General features: G+C 41.2%; 1 protein-coding gene across 7 annotated transcripts in view; it reads left to right on the top strand.

Annotated features, from left to right (window-relative positions):
- The first annotated feature begins 3,800 nt into the window (after positions 1-3,800).
- The window catches only part of NRG1 (neuregulin 1), a 934,313-nt gene continuing 912,186 nt past the window's right edge, over positions 3,801-25,927 (top strand). For 4 of the 7 annotated variants that reach the window (XM_073598335.1, XM_073598318.1, XM_073598327.1 and 1 more), the window contains exon 1: positions 3,802-4,781. In XM_073598335.1, coding sequence (XP_073454436.1) covers positions 3,884-4,781 — 898 coding nt within the window. In that variant the 5' untranslated portion in view covers positions 3,802-3,883. Of the gene's footprint in view, positions 4,782-25,927 lie in introns of all 7 variants that reach the window. The other 3 variants (XM_073598350.1, XM_073598341.1, XM_073598311.1) reach the window with 2 other exon arrangements.

The raw sequence follows: 25,927 nt of genomic DNA, 5'->3' as shown, positions 1-25,927 counted from the left end.
AGCTGCACAGTGGAGGTAAGTATAACATGTTTGTTATTTAAAAAAAAAAAATAGCTTTAGTGATCCTTTAACCTGTAGGTACAAGTAAAAAAAATGACTTTACTTCCACTTTAAGGTTTTTCATCCTAATGCATTCTATGCATTAAGGTGCAAAACCTTCTGTGCTGCAGCTCTCCCCAGCCCCCCCCCCTTTTTCTTACCTAAACCCAGCGATCAGCACAGGCGCAGCGGCTCCAGGCGCAGCGGCTCCAGCCGCTGTCTCCCTCCTTGTTGGACTGATTGATAGCAACGGGAGCCATTGGCTCCCGCTGGTGTCAATAAAAAGCTCTTACGCAGGAGCAGGGGGGCGGGGCTGAGTGCCACTGTCTGTGTCAATGGACGCAGAAAGACTCGGGAATTTTAATTGAAAGAAAAACAAGGGTTTGATACTGCTTTAATAAATCAACCACTTAAAGCGGTAGTAAGCCCATACTGTTCAATTTCAGACATATTACCCATTACAAACTAATGAACTGGGTGCTATATGTGGAACTCTTCCTACCTTCTTCCTTTCAGTGTAATTCTTCCTTTTCTGAGCAATGACGTTACCAACACATGCGCTCTTTGTTCCATTTTTCCAGCAAGCTCCTTATGCCGGAAAAATGGTGTTTACATGCCGGGGCTACGTCATTTCCTTTTCTCTGCGTCAGCTCCGACATCCTGCGAGTAATACAGCAGCAGGTCGGCTCAGATTTGTGGAACATGGCTGTTATGGTAATCCGGCAACGAAAACGAGGCTTGCTTGATAAGTACTGCGCACATGCGACATTATGGACGTGGAAAGGCAAATAGCACCTTTAAAGCGCCAGTATGAACCGGCCCTTAAGCGGTAGTAAACTCAGATATGTCTACCCTAAATTTCAAATAATGAAATTGATTTAGTTATTTTGAAGCAATGCGCCACATAGGGAGAGTATATAGTATGCTGCTTAATCGCATCACACAGAGATCGCACGTGATTTTTACTGCAGTGCGAATCACATCCGATCTCTGACATCACACCAGTATGAACCGGCCCTTAAGCGGTACTAAACTCAGATATGTCTACCCTAAGTTTCAAATAATGAAATCGATTTCGTTATTTTGAAACAATGTGCCACATAGGGAGAGTATATAGAATGCAGAGATCGTACGTGATGTTCACTGCAGTGCGGTGTGAATCACATTCGATCTCTGACATCGCTCCAGTGTGAACCAGCCCTTAAGCGGTAGTAAACTCAGATATATTTCTACCCTACATTTCAAATAATTAAATCGATTTTGTTATTTTGAAGCAATGGGCCACATAGGGAGAGTATACAGCATGCTCCTTAATTGCATCGCACAGAGATTGCATGTGATTTTCACTGCAGTGCGGTGCGAATCACATCCGATCTCTGACATCGCACGAGTGTGAACCAGCCCTTAAGCGGTAGTAAACTCAGATATGTCTACCCTAAATTTCAAATAATGAAATCGATTTTGTTATTTTGAAGCAATGCGCCACAGGGATAGTATACAGAATGCTCCTTAATCGCATCGCACAGAGATTGCACGTGATGTTCACTGCAGTGGGGTGCGAATCACATCCGATCTCTGACATTGCTTCAGTGGGAATCGGCCCTTAAGCAGTAGTAAACTCAGAGATTTCTACCCTAAATTTCAAATAATTAAATTGATTTAGTTATTCTGAAGCAATGCGCCACATAGGGAGAGTATATAGAATGCTCCTTAATCGCATCACACAGAGATCGCACGTGACGTTCACTGCAGTGCGGTGCGAATCACATCTGATCTCTGACATTGCTCCAGTGTGAACCAGCCCTTAAGCGGCTGTAAACTCAGATATTTCTACCCTAAATTTCAAATAATGAAATCGATTTTGTTATTCTGAAGCAAGGCGAACCAGCCCTAAAGAACTTGGGGGGGTCCCTAAAATAAAAAAAATATAACGACGTTAAGTCCCAAAATAAAAAAATTATAGCGATGTTACCGCGAATCACATCCGATCTCTGACATCGCACCAGTGTGAACCGGCCCTAAAGCACTGGGAGGGGGGGGTCCCTAAAATAAAAAATAAAAAAACGATAACGACGTTAAGTCCCAAAATAAAAAAAATGATAGTGATGTTACTGCGAATCACATCCGATCTCTGACATCACACCAGTGTGAACCGGCCCTAAAGCACTGGGAGGGGGGGGTCCCTAAAATAAAAAATAAAAAAACGATAACGACGTTAAGTCCCAAAATAAAAAAATGATAGTGATGTTACCGCGAATCACATCCGATCTCTGACATCGCACCAGTGTGAACCGGCCCTAAAGCACTTGGGGACGGGGTCCCTAAAATAAAAAAATGATAACGACGTTAAGTCCCAAAATAAAAAAATTATAGCGATGTTACCGCTAATCACATCTGATCTCTGACATCGCACCAGTGTGAACCGGCCCTAAAGCACTTGGAGGGTCCCTAAAAAAAAAAAATGATAACGACGTAAGTCCCTAAGTTAAAAAAAAAAATATGATAACGACGTAAGTCCCTACCCTAAGTTAAAAAAAAAAAATGATAACGACGTAAGTCCCTAAGTTAAAAAAAAAAAATGATAACGACGTAAGTCCCTAAGTTAAAAAAAAAATGATACCAATGTAAGTCCCTAAGTTAAAAAAAAAATGATAACGACGTAAGTCCCTAAGTTAAAAAAAAAAATGATAACGACGTAAGTCCCTAAGTTAAAAAAAAAAATGATAACGATGTAAGTCCCTAAGTTAAAAAAAAAAAAATGATAACGACGTAAGTCCCTAAATTAAAAAAAAAAAAAGATAACGACGTAAGTCCCTAAGTTAAAAAAAAACTGATAACGGCGTAAGTCCCAAAATTAAAAAAAAACGATAATGACGTAAGTCCCTAAGTTAAAAAAAAAAGATAACGACGCAAGTCCCTAAGTTAAAAAAAAAAATTATAACAACGTAAGTCCCTAAATTAAAAAAAAAAATGATAACGACGTAAGTCCCTAAATTAAAAAAAAAATGATAACGACGTCAGTCCCTAAATAAAAAAAAAAAAAATGATAGCGACGTCAGTCCCTAAATAAAAAAAGAAAAAAATGATAGTGACGTTACCACTTTAGAGAAGAAAAATTCGCATTCTGAAATTTGAGGGATGGGGGGACAGAAGGGGTCAAAGCGCGACAGAAAAGATGTGAAATCCCAAATGTAAACAGCGGTGGAACTACACATGGCATGGGGAAGCAATATTGAGCTTTGGAACTCCTCCTCTTTCCCCTGTGTGTGTGTGTGTGTGTGTGTGTGTATGTGTGTGTGTGTGTGTGTGTGTATGTGTGTGTCTCAGTCTGTAGCAGCAGCATCCTCAGCCGCAGCATCTCCTTCACTCCACACAGGAGGTTTGCTCTCTATAAAGCATTCAGCTCCTCTCCTCCTCCATGCAGACACACCAGGATTTGGCTACAGCATCCTCTTCTCCCTTCAAAAGCTTGAAAAGCAACATCTTTCTCTCTCTCTCTCTTTTTTTTTTTTTTTTTTTAGGACTATGTTTTTTTTTTTGTTGGAAATTTGCTAACCCCCCACCTTCCTTCTCCTCATCAGCACCTCTATAGTCTACTGGGTCCTGCAAAACCTCCGCCCCACCAACCTCTTGTTGCTGCGCCAAGAAATAACCTCTGCTACCTACCTGAAGCAGCAACCCTTCTCCCCATAGGAATCCTTCCTCTTCCCCAGGAACACGGGGGTGGGGGGAGGGAGGGGGGGGGCACCTCCAAAAAAAAAAAAAAAAAAAAAAAAAAAAAAAAAACAACAACCCTCCCTCCCCCCAAAAAAAGAACTGAAAGCCAAGGAGAAGAGAGCTTACCATGAGATTGCAATACACGTCGTCTTCTTCGTCTAGCACGTCTCTGGCCGCCGGTCTCGCACCTTGCTTGTTACCGGGCGCCGGGGGCTCCGGCTTGGCAGGTGGCGGCTGCTCCTGTTGCTGGGGTTGCTGTTACGGTGCCCTGCTGTTTTTCCTGTGGACTTCTGCCGCGGTGACGGCTTCCTCGTCATCCTCGTCGTCTTCGCCATCCGCTGGAGGTGCGGGAGGTGCTGCAGTGAGCGGCGCTCCCGGTAGCGCTGGTGCCTCTGGTGCTGCAGCGTCTACTCATTCCCCGGCTCCTCCTCTCCCCGCCGCTGCAGTGCTGCTCGTTGCAGCAGGTGCCGGGGCTGGAGTGTCCCCGGCCGTGTGTTATACGTCCCCCGGCGCCGCCGGCTCGGTGCAGGAGCTGGCTCAGCGCTCCCGAGTGGTCCTAGAGGGCAAAGTGCAGCAGCAGCAAGGCAAGAGGAAGCAGCACCTACCTGACCAAGGGGACCTGGTGACCAGAGCCAAGGGGCAACAGCTGGAGGGCTACACGGAGCCCCAAGTCACCCAACAGGCGACCGCTTGGGTCGCGGCTTCTGCGGCCAGCCTCACCACCATCGCCACCATCGCCCTCACCGGAGCTACCGACTCAGCAGCCTCGCCTGCCCCTCTCCACACCTACCTGGTCAAGGTGCATCAGGTCTGGCCGGTCAAGTCGGCCGGCTTGGACAAGGACTCTTTCATCACCGTACAGGGGGATTTCGGCTCCGGCTGTCTGAAGCTGAAGGAGGACACTAGGTACATCTTCTTCATGGATCCCACCAACACCACCTCGGTCTTCAGGGCTTCCTACCCGCCCCTGGAGACTGGCAGGAACCTCAAGAAAGATGTTGGCAGGGTGCTCTGCAGAGGTTGTGGTAAGTCGCTGCATCCTGCCCCTTTATTTTATCCCTTTATTTCATTGCACTTGGCTTTTGATGTGTTGCTGCTGATGCTACAACCTTACCAAAGTATGGGAAAAAGTTCCTTTGGAAGCCCATAGGTGTAGGCATGGTGCCCAGGGCTGCTTTGGACCACTGGGGCTGGTTTACTAAAGGCAAGGGAAGTTGCACTTTTGCAAAGGGAAGACTCCCTAGACTTCCTCATGGATCACTGGGGTTGATTTACCAAAGGCAAAAGAAGTTGCACTTTTGCAAAGAGAATGCTCCCCAGATTTCCACATGGATCACTGGAGTTGATTTACTAAAGGCAAGGGAAGTTGCACTTTTGCAAAAGGAAGGCTCCCTAGACATCCAGTTGCACTTTTGCAAGGGAATGCTCCTTAGGCTTTCACATGGATCACTGGGGCAGATTTGCTAAAGGCAAGGGAAGTTGCACTTTTTCAACAGAAAGGCTCCCCAGACGTCCACATGGATCTCTGGGGTTCATTTACTGAAGGCAAGGGAAGTTGACTTGTGTAAAAGGAAGGCTCCTTAGACATCCACATGGATCACTGGGGTTGTTTTACTAAAGGCAAGGGGAGTTGCACTTTTGCAAGGAAATGCTCCTTAGGCTTCCACATGGATCACTGGGGCTGATTTACTAAAGGCAAGGGAAGTCGCACTTTTGCAATCAAAAAGGCTCCCCAGATGTCCACATGGATCTCTGGGGTTGATTTACTAAAGCCAAGGGAAGTTGCACTTTTGCAAAGGGAGTGCTCCCCAGGCTTCCATTTGGACCAGTGGGGTTGATTTACCAAAAGCAAGGGAAGTTGCACTTTTGGGAGGGAATTTAGCTAATGCCAACTTCCCTACTGCAATCATGTGCCAACAAAATGCCATTTTTTTATTTTTTATTTCTTGCACGTGATTGGGTATTGTTAAGTCACATTTCTCCACGATCACCAAGCTAAGGGAAGATTTTCATTGTGAATGGCAACTTCCCTTTAAAAGTGAACATCCCAATTTTTTTTGTAAACCAACCCCCTATGTGTCTGGGCTGCTGTGATTCACATGGGTTGATTTACTAAAATTACTAAGTTTCTAAATTACTAAAAAAAAAACAAAGTAGGTTGTTCACTTTGCAAGGGAATTTTCACATTGCAGATGAATTTGCTCGAAGCTTGGTGAATGCAGTGAAGTTTCACTTTGCAAAGGATACTCAATCACGTTCAAGGAAAATACAAAAACTGTATTTTTGCTTGCACATGATTGGAAGATGGAAGTCTACAGAGTTTTACCTCTGGGTAAAATTCACTTGAAAAGTGCAACTTCCCGTGCAAAGTAAACAGTTTATTGACCTGTAGTAAATCAACACCCGCTAGGTAATGGAACTGTTGGATTAGGTCTTCTGTCATTAGCTAGTGGTGTTTAAAAATGGGCCCTGTTTGAGTTGTGAGAAAGTAGCTGAAAGTGAACAGCCCATTTGCCTTCAGTAAATCAACTCCCTGTGTGTCTGGGCTGCTTTGATTCACACGGGTTGATTTACTGAAATTAAGTAGGCTGTTTGCTTTGCAAGGGAAGTTGCACATTGCAAGGGAATTTGCTCAAAGCTTAGTGAATGCAGTGAAGTTTCACTTTGCAAAAAATACACAATCGTGTTTACGGAAAATACAAAAACAACATTTTTTGCTAGCACATGATTGGAAGATGGCAGTCAACAGAGCCTTACCTCTGGGTAAAATTCCCTTGCAAAGTTCAACTTCCCTTTAAAAGTGAGCAACCTGTTTGCCTTCAGTAAACCAACCCCTGGTTGGTTTACCAGGGGTTGTCTTGGCTGCTTTGATTCACATGGGTTAATTTACTGAAATTAAGTAGGCTGTTCGCACATTGCATGGAAATTTGCTCGAAGCTTAGTGAATGCAGTAAAGGTTCACTATGTAAAGGATACCCAATCATGTTTAAGTAAAATGCAAAAACAGAATTTGTTTGCTTGCACAGGATTGAAAGATGGTCAACAGAGCCTTACCTCTGGGTAGAATTCCCCTGCAAAGTGCAACTTCCCTTGAGAAGTGAACAGTTGATCGACCTGTAGTAAACCAACTCCTGCTAGGTAATGGAACTTTTGGATTTAGTCTTCTGTCGGTAGCTAGAGGTGTTTGAAAATGGGCTTTGTTTCGGTTTAAAGTGCTTTTCTAAATCAAATGAATTGTTGGATGCCCAAGTGTTTGCTGCAATAGCAGAAAGCATTGGAGAAGCTCACTAGAAAGATGCATAGAGGTGTAGCAGAAAGCTGAAGGCCTTGTCTTTGACTACAGAATGTCTGTGGTCCTGTTGTTGTTGTGACATTTCTGGTGGAATTGGCTCTTTTTACAATTTTTAGGTGTGGTTGCATACTTCTAACAAGGTTTTAAAGTATAACAGAAGGCACAACTTTTTATAAATTTTAGATAGAGTGGAGGTGAATTGGAACACTTTTCAGGTTCTATTGTTGTCTTTGGCCCCTTTAAGAAGAGTCACCCTCTTGATGACAATTATCACCAAAAGTGAAAGAAAAAGACATTTTGAGTCACCAGAGGGGAAAACTTCCAGTGGGAACTACCAGGTATTGGAGGAATTCAATTTCACTTCCTGTTGTGGCTATAGGACAGGAAGTGAAGGGAAATTCTCTCCAATGGGACACAGATGGAAAAAAAAGTCTTTGTAACCCTTCCTGACTATGTCCAAAATGAAAAAAAAAAGTTTTGCCTTTAAAGCTGATTTGTTTTGGAAAGCATATACCTTGTTATCATCTCTAAACTTGTAAATGTGGCTTTGAGAACTGACTATTATACAAGCAATATGTATGTGTTTATTGTACTTTTATGTTTACTTTTGTATAGTGTACAGTGTGTATTATACAATGCATAGTGTATGCTGAAAAACTATTTTTCTGCCCCATTGCATTGTACCAGTAACAATTTCATATTCTTGCTGGTACAATGTGACAGTCAACAGTTGGGTTTCTATTTTGCTGCCTTGTGATGAATAAGGTTTACCTTACTTTGAAGCAATTACGGCTACAATATAGACAAAAACTATATTTTCTAGGTTTAAAATGCTGTTTTGCTATTGTCTGGATGGAATTGCAGCTTTGAGCTTGCTCCTGCATTGGCCAATGAGCTGGAGGGAGCTGTTCAGCTGGTGTGGTGCTGAAGTGTGGATATGAGTTGGGAATCCCCAGCTCTGACTGATTTAAAATACTCTTCCGAGACCTTTTTTTTAATGGCTAACATAAAAGCTAACATTGCCATGTAGTAGATGCGGATTTTATATGGTGGCATATGTTGCGTGTTTTATGTTTTACTGACCTGTGAAATAGACGTGCGCACTACAGCAAAAGGCCATATGAATCGATTGCAGTTGTATGAGCTGTACAACACATTGCTTAGGATATAGGATATGTCTTGATGCCTGCCAATGCAATGCACATCCATAAAAACAAAAAAACAAAAACAAAAAACAAACCTGTGCATAGTGTCAATATTTGAGACATAATAAAAAACAAACAAAAAAAAACAAAACGGTATATGATGTTAATGTTGAAGACATATCATGACTCTGCTATTTCAATGTATAGACGTGATTCAGCAGTTGTTTGTATTGGAATCTTTAATGTTTGGAGTCATTTACATACAAAAGTAAGCTTGGCTATGTTGGTGCTGTTAGTTTGTCATTCAATGACATCTGAATTCTGCAGTGGAGATAATATTTGATTGCTGAAATCTCATTGTTTACATGGTGCTCTTGGTGTAGCAGGCATGATCTATTATATTTTTTAGTGGCTTTGAAAATGTCTGTTGGCAAATGAAAGTCTACCTTAATCAGTGTCATGTAAGGGCTTGATCTAGGGCATAGATGCTCAATATGTGGCCCTCCAGCTGTTGCAGAACTACGACTTCCATCATGCCATAACTGTCAGTAGGTTGCAATGCCTCATTAGACTTGTAGTTCCATAATAGCTGGAGGGCTACAGGTTGAGCACCCATGATCTAGGACGCAGGTGTCAAACTGGCGGCCCTCCAGTTGTTGCAGAACTGCAAGTCCCATGAGGCACTGCAAGGCTGACAGTTACAAGCATGACTCCACAGGCAGAATAATGATGGTACTTGTAGTTCCGCAATAGCTGGAGGTCCACCAGCTTGACACCTCTAATCTAGGGCATAATAAGCAACTGTTTATTCACAAGGGGGGTGGGCAGTTTCAGAAGTTAAAACAGCCCATGAGCTCATAGGGATGTGGCCTAAGCATCAGAGGCAATGTTTACCAGATGTGGGTAATATATACTGTATATATATACATATATATACATATTACATTTCATTTCTTCTCTGCTATTCTGATATCTTAGCATTGAAAAATCATTTTAGGCAGATTCAGGAGGAAGCAATGCCACCCTTATTCAAAAAATAAATAAATAAATGGAGGAGCTTCACAGGATTAGAAGGCTCTGTTCAGATTGTGCACTAGGGCCCTGTAGTTTTTAATGACACATGCTTCATGTTCTTTAGTTGTTATTCTATTGCTGCATATGGGATTATTAGCTTTTATTCCAAATAAGGAGGCAATTTAAGGAGTCTTGAATAACTTTTCACACCACACAACATAAAGCATTTTTTTCCTGAAAATTTTAACTTCATTTTTTTTTTTTTTACTGTTATTAAAATATTACCTACAATTATGTCAAAACATTGAAAGATGTGTGAATTTACTATGCAGGGTAGAACTAATATTGGGTGACTTGCCCTGCTTAATTTGTTGCCCAAATCGTTGGGCATGAGGGGACTTGCTGATAATATTTTAGATAAGCTTGAGTAATAATAATAAAAAATTAAGTAAAAATCAACTGTAATGTAATCATATAATCACACACAGGTATATGAAGCAGTTCATTATTATTATTATTATTATTATTATTATTATTATTATTATTATTATTATCAAAATAATAATAATAATTACACAAAAATAATAAAATATAATAATTGCAAAAAAAAGTATATAGTATATCAACTTCATGCCGTTCATAAATAATGTTTTATATATATTCTGAAAATTAAATTTTTATTTAATTTATAATAATAATAGTAATAATACATTGTTTCATATATCTGTGCATGTTTATATGATTACAGTATATTAAAGATCCTGCAATTATAACTACAATGGCTGTCAGATCTGCTAAAGTAGTCAGTGAGAAGTATATAGGGGAGGAAAAAAAACCCATTTCATTCCAGTATGTACTTTAGCAGTCTCTATTATATATGTGTACTAGCTGAAAACACCTGGACCCTGTAAACAGGATGAAGCGGAGCTTTCTTTCAATTATGTCAGTTTGAAGTCTGAAGACTTTCTCAATCACTATGGAGAAGACTTTTAACTGGACATTTACCAGTCATAGATGCTGGGGAGAAAATACCCTGAGACAGGTGTTGAAGGAATAGACGTTTTTCAGCATCACAAAAGTGGAAAAACAAATCATTATGATTTAACATGTAGGTGAGAAAGGAACAAAAGAATAGTAAAATAGAAAGCCTGATAAATAGGTTGAGTGGATTAAATTAATGTATCTGCTTTGTGTTTTCAAAGTTGTAATATGGTACTCTGGCAGTAATGTAATGAAGTATTGAATTAAAGAAAACCTATGCTATAATTTACAAACAAGTAAAAGCATTACCACCAGCATTTTCTGGAGCCGTATAAGACTTACAGCTGTGTGTCATCACATGAAACCATATGACATGCAGTCTGTTTCCTACACACACCACAAAAAAGTATATAGTATATCAACTTCATGCCATGCATAAATAATGTTTTATATACAGTATCTCACAAAAGCGAGTACACCCCTCACATTTTTGTAAATTGTTTATTATATCTTTTCATGTGACAACACTGAAGAAATGACACTTTGCTACAATGTAAAGTAGTGAGTGTACAGCTTGTATAACAGTGTAAATGTGCTGTCCCCTCAAAATAACTCAACACACAGCCATTAATGTCTAAACTGCTGGCAACAAAAGTGAGTACACTCTTAAGTGAAAATGTCAATATTTTGTGTGGCCACCATTATTTTCCAGCACTGCCTTAACCCTCTTGGACATGGAGTTCACAAGAGCTTCACAGGTTGCCACTGGAGTCCTCTTCTACTTCTCCATGATAACATCACGGAGCTGGTGGATGTTAGAGACTTTGCGCTCCTCCACCTTCCATTTGAGGATGCCCCACAGATGCTTAATAGGGTTTAGGTCTAGAGACATGCTTGGCCAGTCCATCACCTTTACCCTCAGCTTCTTTAGCAAGGCAGTGGTTGTCTTGTAGGTGTGTTTGGGGTCGTTATCATGTTGGAATACTACCCTGCGGGACAGTCTCTGAAGGGAGGGGATCATGCTCTGCTTCAGTATGTCACAGTGCATGTTGGCATTCATGGTTCCCTCAATGAATTGTAGCTCCCCAGTGCTGGCAGCACTCATGCAGCCCCAGACCATGATACTCCCACCACCATGCTTGGCTGTAGGCAAGACACACTTGTCTTTGTACTGCTCAACTGGTTGCCACCACACACGCTTGACACCATCTGAACCAAATACGTTTATCTTGGTCTCATCAGACCACAGGACATGGTTCCAGTAATCCATGTCCTTAGTCTGCTTGTCTTCAGCAAACTGTTTGCAGGCTTTCTTGTGCATCATCTTTAGAAGAGGCTTCCTTCTGGAATGACAACCATGCAGACCAGTCTGATGCAGTGTGCAATTTATGGTCTGAGCACTGCAGGCTGACTTGACTCCCCACTCCTTCAACCTCTGCAGCAATGTTGGCAGCAATGTCTATTTCCCAAAGACAACCTCTGGATATGATGCTGAGCAGGTGCACTCAACTTCTGTGGTCGACCATGGTGAGGCCTGTTCTGAGTGAAACCTGCCCTGTTAAACCACTGTATTGTCTTGGTCACTGTGCTGCAGCTCAGTTTCAGGGTCTTGGCAATCTTCTTCTAGCCTAGGCCATCTATGTAGAGCAACAATTCTTTTTTTCAGATCCTCAGAGAGTTCTTTGCCATGAGGTTCCATGTTGAACTTCCAGTTACCAGTATGAGAGAGTGAGAGCGAAATCACCAAATTTAACACACTGGCTCCCCATTCACACCTGAGACCTTGTAACACTAACGAGTCACATGACACGGAGGAGGGAAAATGGCTAATTGGGTCCAATTTGGACATTTTCACCTAGGGGTGTACTCACTTTTGTTGCCAGCAGTTTAGACATTAATGGCTGTGTGTTAAGTTATTTTTAGGGGACAGCAAATTTACTCTGTTATACAAGCTGTACACTCACTACTTTACTTTGTAGCAAAGTGTAATTTCTTCAGTGTTGTCACATGAAAAGATATAATAAAATACTTACAAAAATGTGAGAGGTGTACTCACTTTTGTGAGATACTGTATATATATATATATATATATATATATATATATATATATATATATTCTAGAAACAAAATTGGTATTTATTTTACAACTTTAGATCAATAGGTAACATATATTATTAAATAATAATTGAAGGAATAGATCATAGACACCCAAAATATAGTGTACAGCACAATTTTTTTTTATTGTTTAATAAAATGATATCTGAATTTAGTTAACTATTAACTGTGATAATAAAAGCATACAAACATTTATTCTGCTGTATAAACAGATACATTGTTTTCCGGTAAGGTATCTCACTGGAATATCATTTTATGTAGTTTGGGGAATTTAGTTGGGTGTATTTGGCTTTTTGCATGCTATGTACATTCTTTTATAAACTTTGGGTTTATCTGTGCCATCAAAGATATATCTGTACATTAAAGCCTCTATAGGCACAAGATGATTATTGCTTCTTCTGGACAATTTTGGCTAGTATTGCCATTACTCCTCTGATCTCCACAAAAATCTTGGATGACTGATTTTGAAAATAGAGAATAGATTTGCTGGGTTTTTTCTTCCAATCGCTATTGTTCTTTCACAAAATAATCTGTGAACAGGGATGTTATCTTGCTTTGTTCTCTCCATCCCACAAAGCCATAAATATGCATGTTTGGGAAACCAAATTTAAATGTCCATAGAAAAATATTTCACAGTAAACATTGTAGTTGGATCATACGTACATAGCAAACATCCTTATGTCTTAGGGTGCCTCTGGTAAGCATTATATTAATATAATTATATTACACACTGGTTATACAGCTGGTAAAATTGTGGGTTTTTATGTAGTTAAAATCTTATCACAACATTTTTGTATAAATATTTTTACATTAGTATGCTTGCCGTCCAAGTGGTTTCATTGTAAGTGTTGCCATGTGTTTGTATGATGGCATTGATATTGAAATTCAGTAGGATTTCCTATCATTGTCCACCATACTTGGGTTTTAGCGTAGATGTTTTTATTTTTGTTGTCACACTGGTAACCTCACAATTGTACGCATTGCATGTGCTGTCATTGGAAGCCTATATGCTTCACGCTTGGTGTTTCCAATGAAAATAGGAAAATGAACAGGGGAAACTGGTTGCTAGGACAATACAAACAGCTCTTTCAACAGATTCCAATGATCATGAGACTTAGAGATTTTTTAATTTTTTTATATGGCATTGCACCACTGATTGGGGATGATGGAAGAAATACCCAGAAATACAAGTTTAAAATTACAACTTAAATTGCTGATTGTTATCATCCAAACAACCAGAGTTTTCTAAAAGAGAATTCACTGAGCGCTCAGATCTGTATGTATGTGCTGTCATAAGCTGTACCTACTATTGTAGGCCCTGTAGGTTTTTGTTATCGGTCAGAAACACTTTATTTGGTCATTTCTGAATGATGAAATACTTAGGTCCAGTGATATAATCAGGCAGTATTGCTGTATCTGAGTGTAGCCAGTATAAAATAAATCTCCTATCTTCAACCTGGTAAGTCCAAGAAATACAATTACCATTGGATTATAATTTTAATGTGAAATGTAAATAAGTCCAACTTTGAGGTATCACAATGAGCTCTAATGCTTACTGGCTAGATTGGATTTTTTTTTTTTAAAGAGTAAAATTTTCTTTGTCAACATTACAGATGTACTACCTAAAAATGACCTCTATTTTCTATATTATTTTCTAATACAAACTGTAATTTGGCTTCTAATGGTACCCTGTGTATCTGTCTAGGTAAGAAATAAAAGTATAATGAATGTGATGCTAAGTAATCACATAAAACAGCGATTGCCACTTTATTTTGTCAGGAGACATCTGCATTTGCCAACCATAGTCATGAATTGCATCTGTACTTTTAAACAGCTATTGCTATCTAATAGCCTCCATGGGACCTTTGGCCATTGTATACTTTCTCATACTATAACTCCCTTTGGACAAGTCTAAATAGTTTAACGACTATCAGGAAGGACGCTAAATGACACAACGACTAAAAGTGTAAACAGCAGGGTCAAAGAGCCCCTGTAAATGGACTTGAAATTGCTATACATTTAGTTCAGCCGACCCCTAGAAGCATGGAATTAAGATAAAGGCCAGTAGTGAAGTGATGCTGTATCTGAATCTGTTTTAAAGCTCTGTAATTTTTCATGCCGAGGTAACGATACATCCTATTTTCCTCTGGATATTCCAAATCTATACAATGTGATTCAGAGCATTTCTCACAGAAAAAAAAATGTTATTTTATTTTCTGCTGTGCTGCATGTAAATTAGAGTTTACATTGCAGTACTGGCCACACAGCAGTGGTATTGGGAAAAAAAACAAAAAAAAAAACAATGGCGAAAACAAAACAAAGTTAGTACATTGGTTATTTGTGCATGTCAGAAAATATTTGCTGCTGTTCCTTGTGAAGATTTAATTTTGCATAACAGTTTGTCCTGGTTTAAAGATAAAACTTATTGTTGCAGTGGGTGTTTGTGATTGTTTAAAGCAGGGGTGTCAAACTCAACTTCATTGTGGGACAGTTATATTTGTAAGACTATATAAATATAGTCTACTCTTTATCATATTAAATAAATGCCACTGCATTTGTTTATTACTGATTTTAGTAATAACTTATGATGCCAGCGGCGTGCAACCCTCCTTTTCAACTGGCATAGAATTGTATTCTCATAATAATTATAAGCAGATGTCAAAAGCCCCCCTATCATCAGAAATCAAGAGTCCCCCACCCTCCCTTAGATAACAGCACACCACTCTTACCTTCTACTGCTGCTGGGAAGAAGCTGGGGGCAGAGCTGGGAAGCAGCAAGTGCAGAGTCTGTAAGAGAACCAGAGGAGGGCAGGAGTGAGCTGCCGGAGTCTGCTGAATGCTGAGACCAGGGGAGGCAGACACGAGTGGGTGCTGTGGCTGCACAGAGAGGAACAGGATCTGTAGGAAGAGTTCTGTCATCCTCTCTGCTGCTGACTGCTGAGATGGGAGGGGGGAGCAGGGATGAGCCTCTCTGCAGCTGCACAGAGAAGTGCAGGATCTGGTGGAGGAGTTCTCTCCTCCTCTCTGCTGCCGACTGCTGAGACAAGGTGAGAGCAGAGACAAGGGAGGTGCTGCAGCTGGAGAAGAGGTATGAAGGCCACATGAAATGACTTGGTGGGCCGGATTCAGCCAGCGGGCCTTTTGTTTGACACATGTGGTTTAAAGTGAACCTCAACCTTGTTCACACTGGAGTGTTTCTCTGATCTACTGTCCACCCTTCATCCCTGAGGTACCCATGTTTTAACTTGACGTGTATATTTTTCTTCTACACTGTGACATTTCTTGGTTTGGCCACTCCATCACCAAGTGCTGTATTGTGGAGAGGCAGAGGACATGTCCCATCTTCTCCTTATACCTGTAAGTACCAGGTATTTTCTTGGGGAAGCAAGAAACTTCTTCACCAAGTGCTGCATTGTGGAGAGGCAGGGGACATGTCCCATCTTCTCCTTATACCTGGAAGTACCAGGTATTTTCTTGGGGAAGCAAGGAAACTAAAGGTTAACGCTAAATTTTAACTCCAGGAAAAACACCTGTGATCATCAAAAAGATTAGGACTTTGCTCTGGGGATGCCGAGAACAGGCTAGGCTAGTCCTAAATCAGTTAAATGTAAAGCTGTCATTTTGATTGGCTATAACAAAGAGTAATGCCCCGTACACACGGTCGGACTTTGTTCGGACATTCCGACAACAAAATCCTAGGATTTTTTCCGACGGATGTTGGCTCAAACTTGTCTTGCATACACACGGTCACACAAAGTTGTCGGAAAATCCGATCGTTCTAAATGCGGTGACGTCAAACACATACATCGGGACTATAAACTGGGCAGTAGCCAATAGCTTTCATCTCTTTATTTATTCTGAGCATGCGTGGCACTTTGTCCGTCGGATTTGTGTACACACGATCGGAATTTCCGACAACGGATTTTGTTGTCGGAAAATTTTATATCCTGCTCTCAAACTTTGTGTGTCAGAAAATCCGATGGAAAATGTCCGATGGAGCCCACACACGGTCGGAATTTCCGATAACACGCTCCGATCGGACATTTTCCATCGGAAAATCCGACCGTGTGTACGGGGCATTAGTATTGAAGATTACTCTAGCAGCGCTATATCACTTCATATAACATTTAGACACCACACTACCACCTCCAGTGATAATCGTGTGCTTTAAAAGAGTCCATAAACCAGATATCTGGAAAAAAGTCCATAAACTGTTGTTTCATGTCCACTTGAAATGGCTATTATCACCACTGTGCATAAGTGAGGCATGCTCCCCTCTTGTCACCCCACTCATCACATAATATTGCCTTTCCTTTTACAGATCGGCACAAAACACCTGTTAATCCAACCACAGTGTAATTATAGCCTCTGATCTGTGCTCCTCACTCTGACAGTCTTCACTAGAACTGTGACTCAAACATAAAGGAACAAACGATCCTCATAGCGTAATTTTTTTTTTATTATACAACAAACCTCTTAAAATGGTACTCACAAACAAGTAAAAAAACCATTAGCGATCTTTATCATATAGTCAAGTTCATGCCGCTTACACATGCCACTAGCCACACTAGCGGGATCGTGCTAAACGTCACTTCTTGCCAGCACTCTGATGTCAATTTCTGTCACCGCGTAGTCACACCCTAACTTGCACCTAGGTTTACTAGGTGCAAGGTTCTGCACAACTTTGCAGCAACAACAGAACAGTGGTGTTGCTGCAATACGTGTAATTAGTGCAGTCAATTAATAATAGAAGTACTACTGTCACATTATCAGTATCAGATTTAGTCAATCACTGTGTGCTATGAAAATACCCTGCAAGAAGGAGACCCAATATATGGTCTTGCTGAACTCCCATACTAACACAGTGGGGGAAATAATTATTTGATCCCCTGCAGATTTAGTAAATTTGCCAACTTACAAAGAAATGAAGGGTCTATAATTTTTATCATAGGTGTATGTGTAAAAACACATTTAAACAAATGCTATAAATTAAGTTGCAGTTCAGTGAGTCAAATACGTTTTTGATCCCCAAGCAAAACATGACATAATACTTGGTGGAGAAAACTTTGTTGGCAAGCACAGAGGTAAGATGTTTCTTGTAGTTGGTGACCAGGTTTGTACACATCAGGGATTTTGGTACACTCTTCTTTACAGATCTTCTCTAAATCCTTAAGGTTTCTTGGCTGTCTCTTGGCAACTTGAAGTATCAGCTCCCTCCATACATTTTCTATAGGATTAAGGCCTGGAGACAGACTAGGCCACTCCATGACCTTAATGTGCTTCCTCTTGAGCCACTCCTTTGTTGCCTTGGCGGTATGTTTTGGGTCATTGTAATGCTGGAATACCCATCCACGACCCATCTTCAGTGTTATGGCTGAGGAAAGAAGGTTCTCATCCAAGATTTTACAATACGTGGCTCCGTCTATTGGCCCCTCAATGCGGCAAAGTCACCCCTGTACCTTTAGCAGAGAAACAGCCCCAAAGCATCATGTTTCCACCTCCGTGCTTGACTGTAGGGATGGTGTTCTTAGGGTCATAGTCAGCATTTTTCACCCTCCAAACACGATGAGTCGAGTTAATGCCAAAGAGCCCAATTTTGGTCTCATCTGACCACAGAACTTTCTCCCAATCCTTCTCTGAATCATTTAGATGTTCATTGGCATAATAGTACATGTGCCCTCTTGAGGAGGGGCACTCGCCATGTTTGGAGATAGAAAAATGTTGACTATGACCCTAAGAACACCATCCCTACAGTCAAGCATGGAGGTGGAAACATTATGCTTTGTGGCTGTTTCTCTGCTAAAGGTATAGACCGACTTTGCTGCATTAAAGGGTCAATGGCTGGGGCCATGTTTTGTAAAATCTTGGATAATATCCTTCTTCTTCTGAAGTGGACACATCTTCTGTGAGCTAATTGAATCCTCTACTGCCTTAGTAAATCAACCATTTTGAGTCTGTTTTGTTTAGTTTGGTGTCTATTTTGTTTTTGGTGCATTAAATGTGTGCTGCAGTAGGGCAGCCTTTTAATTTGAAGGGGCTGCCCAATGAGCTAAAGCAAATCAAATACTGTGCATACAGCAGTGTGCTGGGAAGGTTGTGCAAAGCAGCAGAGAAACTTGCAATCTATGGGGTTGATTTACTAAAACTAGAGAGTGCAAAATCTGGTGCAGCTTTGCGTAGAAACCTATCAGCTTCCAAGTTTTTTTTTTTTTCAAAGCTTAATTGAACAAGCTAAAGTTAGAAGTTATTGGCTACAATGCACAGCTGCACCATATTTTGCACCCTACAGCTTTAGTAAATTAAAGCCTCTAAATCACAGTTGCATGGATTTCTGAATTGCGCAATTTCCTGCAGATCTGCATGGAAATATTTAGGGCAATCAATAATTAGCAAATTGCTGATTCTCCTAATTGGGTCATCTCTAGAGTTGGTAAAGTGACAGTTAATAATATCCCTTCATGGTCCTGCATTTTATAATTATTTATCATATACTGTAAATGGGACTGTAGTAGACAAAAGACAACAATTGTTGCTAGGCTTACAAAACGACTGCACTTTAGTTATGGTCAAACTTACATCACTTACAGTAGATAAAGCTCAAATTACATTGGTTTAATGCCTTGCAATCGAGAGTCTAGTCAGAACTGCACTGATGCATGTATCAGCTCGAATTAGGTCCATTCATTTGACATTAAGCTGACCTGACTTGTCTTTCAGTCCACAACTATCAGGATAGTAACAGCATCTAAAATCCCGTAAAGTGTTTGTTCCTTGCAAAACATACGCCTTTCACAGCACTTGTACAGTGAATTAGCAACACTTGTCAGTTAAATGAATTTGGTCTTGCATCTGCTATTGTGACAGTGTTATACACAATATCTGTAATCAGTGGAACATGCATTATAATCTCATTATAGTACATACGATTGATAATATGTGCATTTAACACAGCGGTTTTTTAAAAGACGAACTTAGTAATGTTATTATTTTAACCATCTTACCTTTTTTATAATTAGTATCTCATTCATTCATTCTTCTGCAATTAAAAAGTATATCATTTAAACATTTCATAAACATAATATACAGGGATTCTGGACGAAGATATAAAAAAAAACCTTATTTTAATTCTGTGTAATGAAAGGATATTGGCAGGTCAGTGAATTGCAAATGACCAAGAAACTCCTCTATGGACTTTGTTCCCTTTTTATGTACAGTACATTATTATTAATATTATTATTATTGTTGTTGCTATCAGTATATTATTACAGTACTGTTGTTATCATTTTTTTTTATAGTGGAAACTGCATTTTTATTCTAGTGTTTAGCCTTAGGGTAGCAAATAACCTTAACCTAAGTTAAAGAATAAAAAGTCCCTCTGCAGGCTACCCGCTGCAATTGCTGCCGCCAGATCATATCACTTACTGCAACAGCAGGAGATTTTGGAGTAAATAAGAAAACAGGGCAAGCTTTGTATTAAAGGCACAGTAAAATCCATATGGCCTCTAGCTGTGTGTGTTGCTGCAGTTTTAAATAATCCCCCAGCATGCTTTGCCATGTAATCAATAGAGCTGCCTAGCAGCCTCTTTATGTGCAGTGGAATGGAACTAGTTTCAGTTAGTTATAAGGAGGGATACTGATTGATTTCTGTCTGTAAACCAAAACAGACAGTAACGCTCTGGACAATAAACCGTTGGAATAGACTAGTGGTATCCCAATTATGCCAAGATAATCTACCTACAAGAAATTTTCCACAAACAAATGGTAATATAATGTCTAATAAGCCTCGGTACACTACACAGTACAAGAGATTAACATACAAATAAAATTGGATCTCTACAATAGTCATAGCTTTTCTCAGACATTTTGCAAAATATATATATATAATATATAATATATATATATATATATATATATATATATATATATATATATATATATATATATGTATATATATACAGTGGTGTATTTAGGTTTTGTGCTGCCCTAGGCCTGACTAAACGCATGCACCCCCCTAATTTAAATACGACCCACCCCATCCTGCCGAGGCCACACCCCTTCCTGTTTAAGACCCACCCTATCATCTGTAAACAACACCCCTTCCTCTTTAGGCTCATTTGGCACCTTTCAGGGGGGAACGGGTACCTGTTTTTGACAGGTACCCTTCCCCACTTCCGGGAGACTGCGCTGTCCCCTCTGAAGTTTGCCCCCCTCCTCCTTCCTCCACTGGGCCATTCAGAAAGTGCAACGCGCTTGGCACATGTGCAGTAGGGAACCGGTCGGTTTCCCTTACCATGAATGATAGTGGCAAAACCCGAGAGCCAATCCGAAAATCGGCTGAGGTGTCGACATCGCTGGATCCCTGGACAGGTAAGTGTCCTAATATTAAAAGTCAGCAGCTACAGTATTTTTAGCTGCTGAGTTTTAATGCTATCACGGGGGGGGATGGGGTGTCTCACTGTGCCCCATCAAACGCAGTCACTGTGCCCATCAAACGCAGTCACTGTACCCATCAAACGCAGTCACTGTGCCCATCAAATGCAGCCACTGTACCCATCAAATGCAGCCACTGTGCCCTCAAACGCAGCCACTGTGCCCTCAAACGCAGCCACTGTGCTATCAAATGCAGCCATTGTGCCCCATCAAATGCAGCCACTGTGCCCATCAAATGCAGCCACTGTGCCCATCAAACGCAGCCACTGTGCCCATCAAACGCAGCCACTGTGCCCATCAAATGCAGCCACTGTGCCCTCAAACGCAGCCACTGTGCCCCATCAAATGCAGCCACTGTGCGCATCAAACGCAGCCACTGTGCCCATCAAACGCAGCCACTGTGCCCATCAAATGCAGCCACTGTGCCCATCAAACGCAGCCACTGTGTCCATCAAATGCAGCCACTGTGCCCATCAAATGCAGCCACTGTGCCCTCAAACGCAGCAACTGTGCCCATCAAATGCAGCCACTGTGCCCATCAAATGCAGCCACTGTGCTATCAAATGCAGCCACTGTGCCCATCAAATGCAGTCACTGTGCCCATCAAATGCAGTCACTGTGCCCATCAAATGCAGTCACTGTGCCCATCAAATGCAGTCACTGTGCCCATCAAACGCAGCCACTGTGCCATCAAACGCAGCCACTGTGCCATCAAACGCAGCCACTGTGCCATCAAACGCAGCCACTGTGCCCATCAAACGCAGCCACTGTGCCCATCAAACGCAGCCACTCTGCCCATCAAATGCAGCCACTGTGCCCCATCAAACGCAGCCACTGTGCCATCAAACGTAGCCACTGTGCCATCAAACGCAGCCACTGTGCCCATCAAACGCAGCCACTGTGCCCTCAAACGCAGCCACTGTGCCCTCAAACGCAGCCACTGTGCCCATCGAACGCTGCCACTGTGCCCATCAAATTCTGCCAGTGCCCATAATACTGATATACTTTATTAAATCACTGTACCTGCTGTCCTGGGGGTTTCCCTCGTGCTCCTCTCTCTCCTCCTGACGTCACAGCCCCAGGGCCGAGGAGAAGATTCACTGCAGGAAAGTAGTGCAGGTTAGGGTAGGTGGAGCTTAAGGCTCCACCTGTCACCTGTTGCATATGGGGGGCGCGAGTGACACACGCCGCCCCCCCCCCGCATGAGAGAAAGCCCCCCCACCCGTCTGACTGATTCCCGGCTCCCGCTGCCGCCTCCCGCACACTTGCAGCCCACGGCGGCCGGCTTTCTGTAGCGGCGTGGGCTGCAAGTGTGCGGGAGGCGGCAGCCGGGAATCAGTCAGACGGGTGGGGGGGCTTTCTCTCATGCGGGGGGGCGGCCTATTTTGCCGCCCCCCGCAAAGTGCCGCCCTAGGCCTAGGCCTTGTCGGCCTAGGCCAAAACACAGCCCTGTATATATATATATATATATATATATATATATATATATATATATATATATATATATATATATATATATTGCAATTTTAAGTGCTCATTTTCAGCATATGAATGTAGTTTGGGTATTTTACAAGTGTTTGCTGCTTATTCTATACAGGAGCTAACATAACCTTGCCAGTTGTATTAATATAGGTTGTATATTAAGTTAAGTAAATATCATAATGTTATCAATATTTATAACAATCACATTAAAGTGCAACCCTCCCAATCAACTGATTATTTTGAATCCTCATGCTGCAGCATAAGAAAATAGATAGAAAAGTATAACATATTTACTTTTTTTTTTACATTTCTTAAAGTGTTACTAAACCCAGGACCCTGCATTCACTAAATCTGGTCTCCCATGGTACACAGAACATGGAAATGCAATAGTTTTAGTAAATATGAACTGCTAAATACCTTTTCTCATCAGTTAGAGCAGTTTTGTGACTTCTATCAGTGTCCAGCAGGGCACTGGTTAAAGCTTGTAGGAAGAGCTTTTATTCTTCCTTGGTTGTCCTATGAGGCTGCAGGACCCCTGACCCTCTGTCTGGACAGTGCTGATTGGCCCTGTGCTGATAAGGGGACAGGACAACTTCACCGCATCAAAGGGACGATGGATGGGGCCATGTACCATCAAATCTTGGGTGGGAACCTCCTTTCCTCAGCCAGGGCAAAAAATAAAAAAAAAATCTCTAGCAATACACACCAAACTGAGCATGTGCAGAGTGACCCCAAGGCTCTGTTCTATCAGGAGATGGTTTGGGGACTGTGGAAGAAGGGGAGGATCAGAGAAAAACAGCCTTTTTTTACACAATGCAAAGGATTAACCCCTTAGATTCCACAGTGAGTATAACAAGCATGCTTTACTGCATCTACAGACTGATTTTACTGTTGTGGTTTTAGTAACACTTTAAGTTACTTACTGGTTTCTTGCCTAGGCAAATGATGTCATACATCCCAGGAGTCGTCACTCTTCTTGCTTGAGCTAAGGGCAGATAGATTTCAGAAAGTAAATGCTACATTAATCATTTGCCCTTACTCAAGTTGGTCCCAGTCAGAAATGCTAGGGCATTGTTTTTCAAAGTGATTTCTCAACAAAATAAAGCATAGAGACATAGATAGGGAAAGTTTGATTTGAATATTAAAAATGAATTAAATTGTGTTTTTGGTTTGTGGTGCTCAGATGCAGTGAAGATCCTCTTTAATGAAGTCACAAAATACAGTGCTGCCGTAAATCAACTTTTTGTATTGCAGGAGTGGATCACTTTATTTAAATAGCTCATGATTTATTAAAGTGAACTTTTATTGAGTTTAAAAGTCCTTAAGCCCATTTACACTTCTAAGCTTAAAAGGCAAGTTTTTAAGCTGTATCCTTAAGTACATAAGTAAGGCATTCCATTTTTGTTCATTTTGAGCAAACATTTCCTGAGAGACAAATGGGACAGCCATTGCCTCTCATCTAAAGAATACTAGTGGCTTGGTTAATACATAGGCCAAATGTTTTTTATAAAGATGCTAGTCACTGACCTGGAACAAAAGTTAGAGATCCTTATTTGTATGCTTGTTTTAGGCAAGAAACACAAATTGTTTAAGCAAAAAGGGTAAAAATTTAATTTTTTCTTCTTTTTTGATGACCAAGAAAGTAGCATTTGTAGAATAAAAAGTTGGATTGGCTGCCTCCATTGTAGATTAGGAAATAGCAATGGCAGCCTCAATGCCTGTGCCAGGAAAGGTCACTATGGGCTCCAAATAAAGCAACCTTGTAAAGTGGCCCACGTCTTAACACTTTGCTATGTTGCAAATATCCAGCTACTGCAGGTATCCTTAGATAGATAGATCACTCTAGTACTGTAGCACATTGTCAAGATCCTTGTCTCTTAATATAATACATATTTCTGGTTAGTGGCAGTGCACCACAAGATGGGAGAGTTGTTTATTCAGTTCAGTGTGTTTTGCCTGTTGAAGCAGCTCAATGTTATTCCATGTGTCCATGCACATTAGAACGATTAAAGGTATATTTTGAGCTTAGCATTTAAAGGCAGGAAAAAAAACCTTCTGGTTTGTGTTTTTAATGGGCGCTTTCTGGCAGAAAAATATGCTAAACTCTCCTAAACTCACCTAAACTCTACAAAAATGCTCTATATGAGCATTTTCTTTCTGCCAAAGGAACTGGCATTTTTTTCAAGCCCAGTGTGCATGGAGCCTTAGGGGTTGATTCACTAAAAGAAAAAAGACTGTTCACTTTGCAAAGTGCAAATGTACTCTGCAGGTGCATTTGCTCCAGAGCTTAGTAAATGAGCAGAAACTGCTGACTTCCATTATCCAATCATGTGCAAGCAAAAATGCTGTTTTTTTTATTTTGCACGTGATTGGGTACTCTGCAAAGCGAAGCCTTGCCTCATTTACTAAGCTCTGGAGCAACTGCACTTTGCAAAGTGCACAGTTCATTTGCCTTTAGTAGATCAACCCCTTAGTGTCTCCACTACTGACTGCTGTTCAGGTCTAGGAAAATAATATTATGCACATTTACTTTGTGTTACTCTTAAAGACGGTAGGGGCTTAAGTGGTATAATTTGGTGCTCAGAGGTCAGAAAGAACCAGTAAGACCTGCTGAGGACCACAGAGATCAACCCAGAAGTGTCAGTTTCACAGTGGAAATCAAGAAACCTGGTTGTTGTTATGAACCACAACTCTGCTTTTTCTTTCTTTAACTTGCATGGGGCCCGTTATGACAATGAAGAGCAGTCTTTCTCAACTTTTTTTTTTCTAACATGGAGGAACCCTTGAAATAACTTTCTAGTATCAGGAAACCCTTGCCAAAATATACTATAGCTACAGCTCACTCTAAATTACAAATAAAAGAAAAAAAGGTGCCTCTAAGTGCAGAATTAAAACTTTTAATATCCCCAAACAAGATTAAAAACACTTACAGAGTCGGGGATAAGAAGACCACTTCATCCATCCAACAAAGACACTAACTGCCTGGTCCTGACATTCTGAGCGCCCTTGACATATGTTTCACTCTAAATTACTGTGATTGTCAGTGGGAAGGGTGCTTCCTACATTTGTGGTCAGTGGGAAGATTTCCTCCTTACAGATAGCTAAAAACACTATTGACATTAGTGGGAACTTATCTGAGAAGCAGAAATTGCTCCTTGCTCAAGGAACCACTAGCAACCTCTGGAGGAACCCTAGGGTTCCACAGAACCCTGGTTGAGAAAGGCTGATGTAGAGACTAGACATGTACTTCATGGAGACAGGGCTAATCTATATCAGTGGCGGCCCGTCCATACAGGGTGCAGGGGTGCCACCCCCCTAACACATGCGTCCGACCCCCTAATCTACATGCTGGGCGCCGTATGCATGGATTCCAATGTTTTTTTTTTTTTTTAGAAGAACGTGATTAGAGCCAGAGGCTCTAACAGGCTTCAAAAAAGGATGGGCTAAGGGCGCAAAGCCCACCTAGTTGTGTGACAATAGTGAATTAATATTCGCAATTGTCTTCCTGGTTCTCCTCCCGGCCAATCAGGAAGCTGTTCCTGAGAACCGTCACCCGATTGGTCGAAAGGAAAAGTGATCCTATTGACCACCGAGGAGGATGAGGGAGGAGACATAGGGAAGCACTAGGAGGAGGAGAGGCAGAGTGAGGCCACCATCCGGAGGAAGCACTGCCTGCCACCTAGATGGGGTAAGTGCGGGGCTGGTGACTGAC

Source organism: Aquarana catesbeiana, linkage group LG01 (assembly GCF_042186555.1).
Source record: "Aquarana catesbeiana isolate 2022-GZ linkage group LG01, ASM4218655v1, whole genome shotgun sequence".
In the NCBI taxonomy this organism is placed as follows: domain Eukaryota; kingdom Metazoa; phylum Chordata; class Amphibia; order Anura; family Ranidae; genus Aquarana; species Aquarana catesbeiana.
Note: the sequence above shows the minus strand (reverse complement) of the source record. Positions and strands in the feature narration are given on the sequence as shown.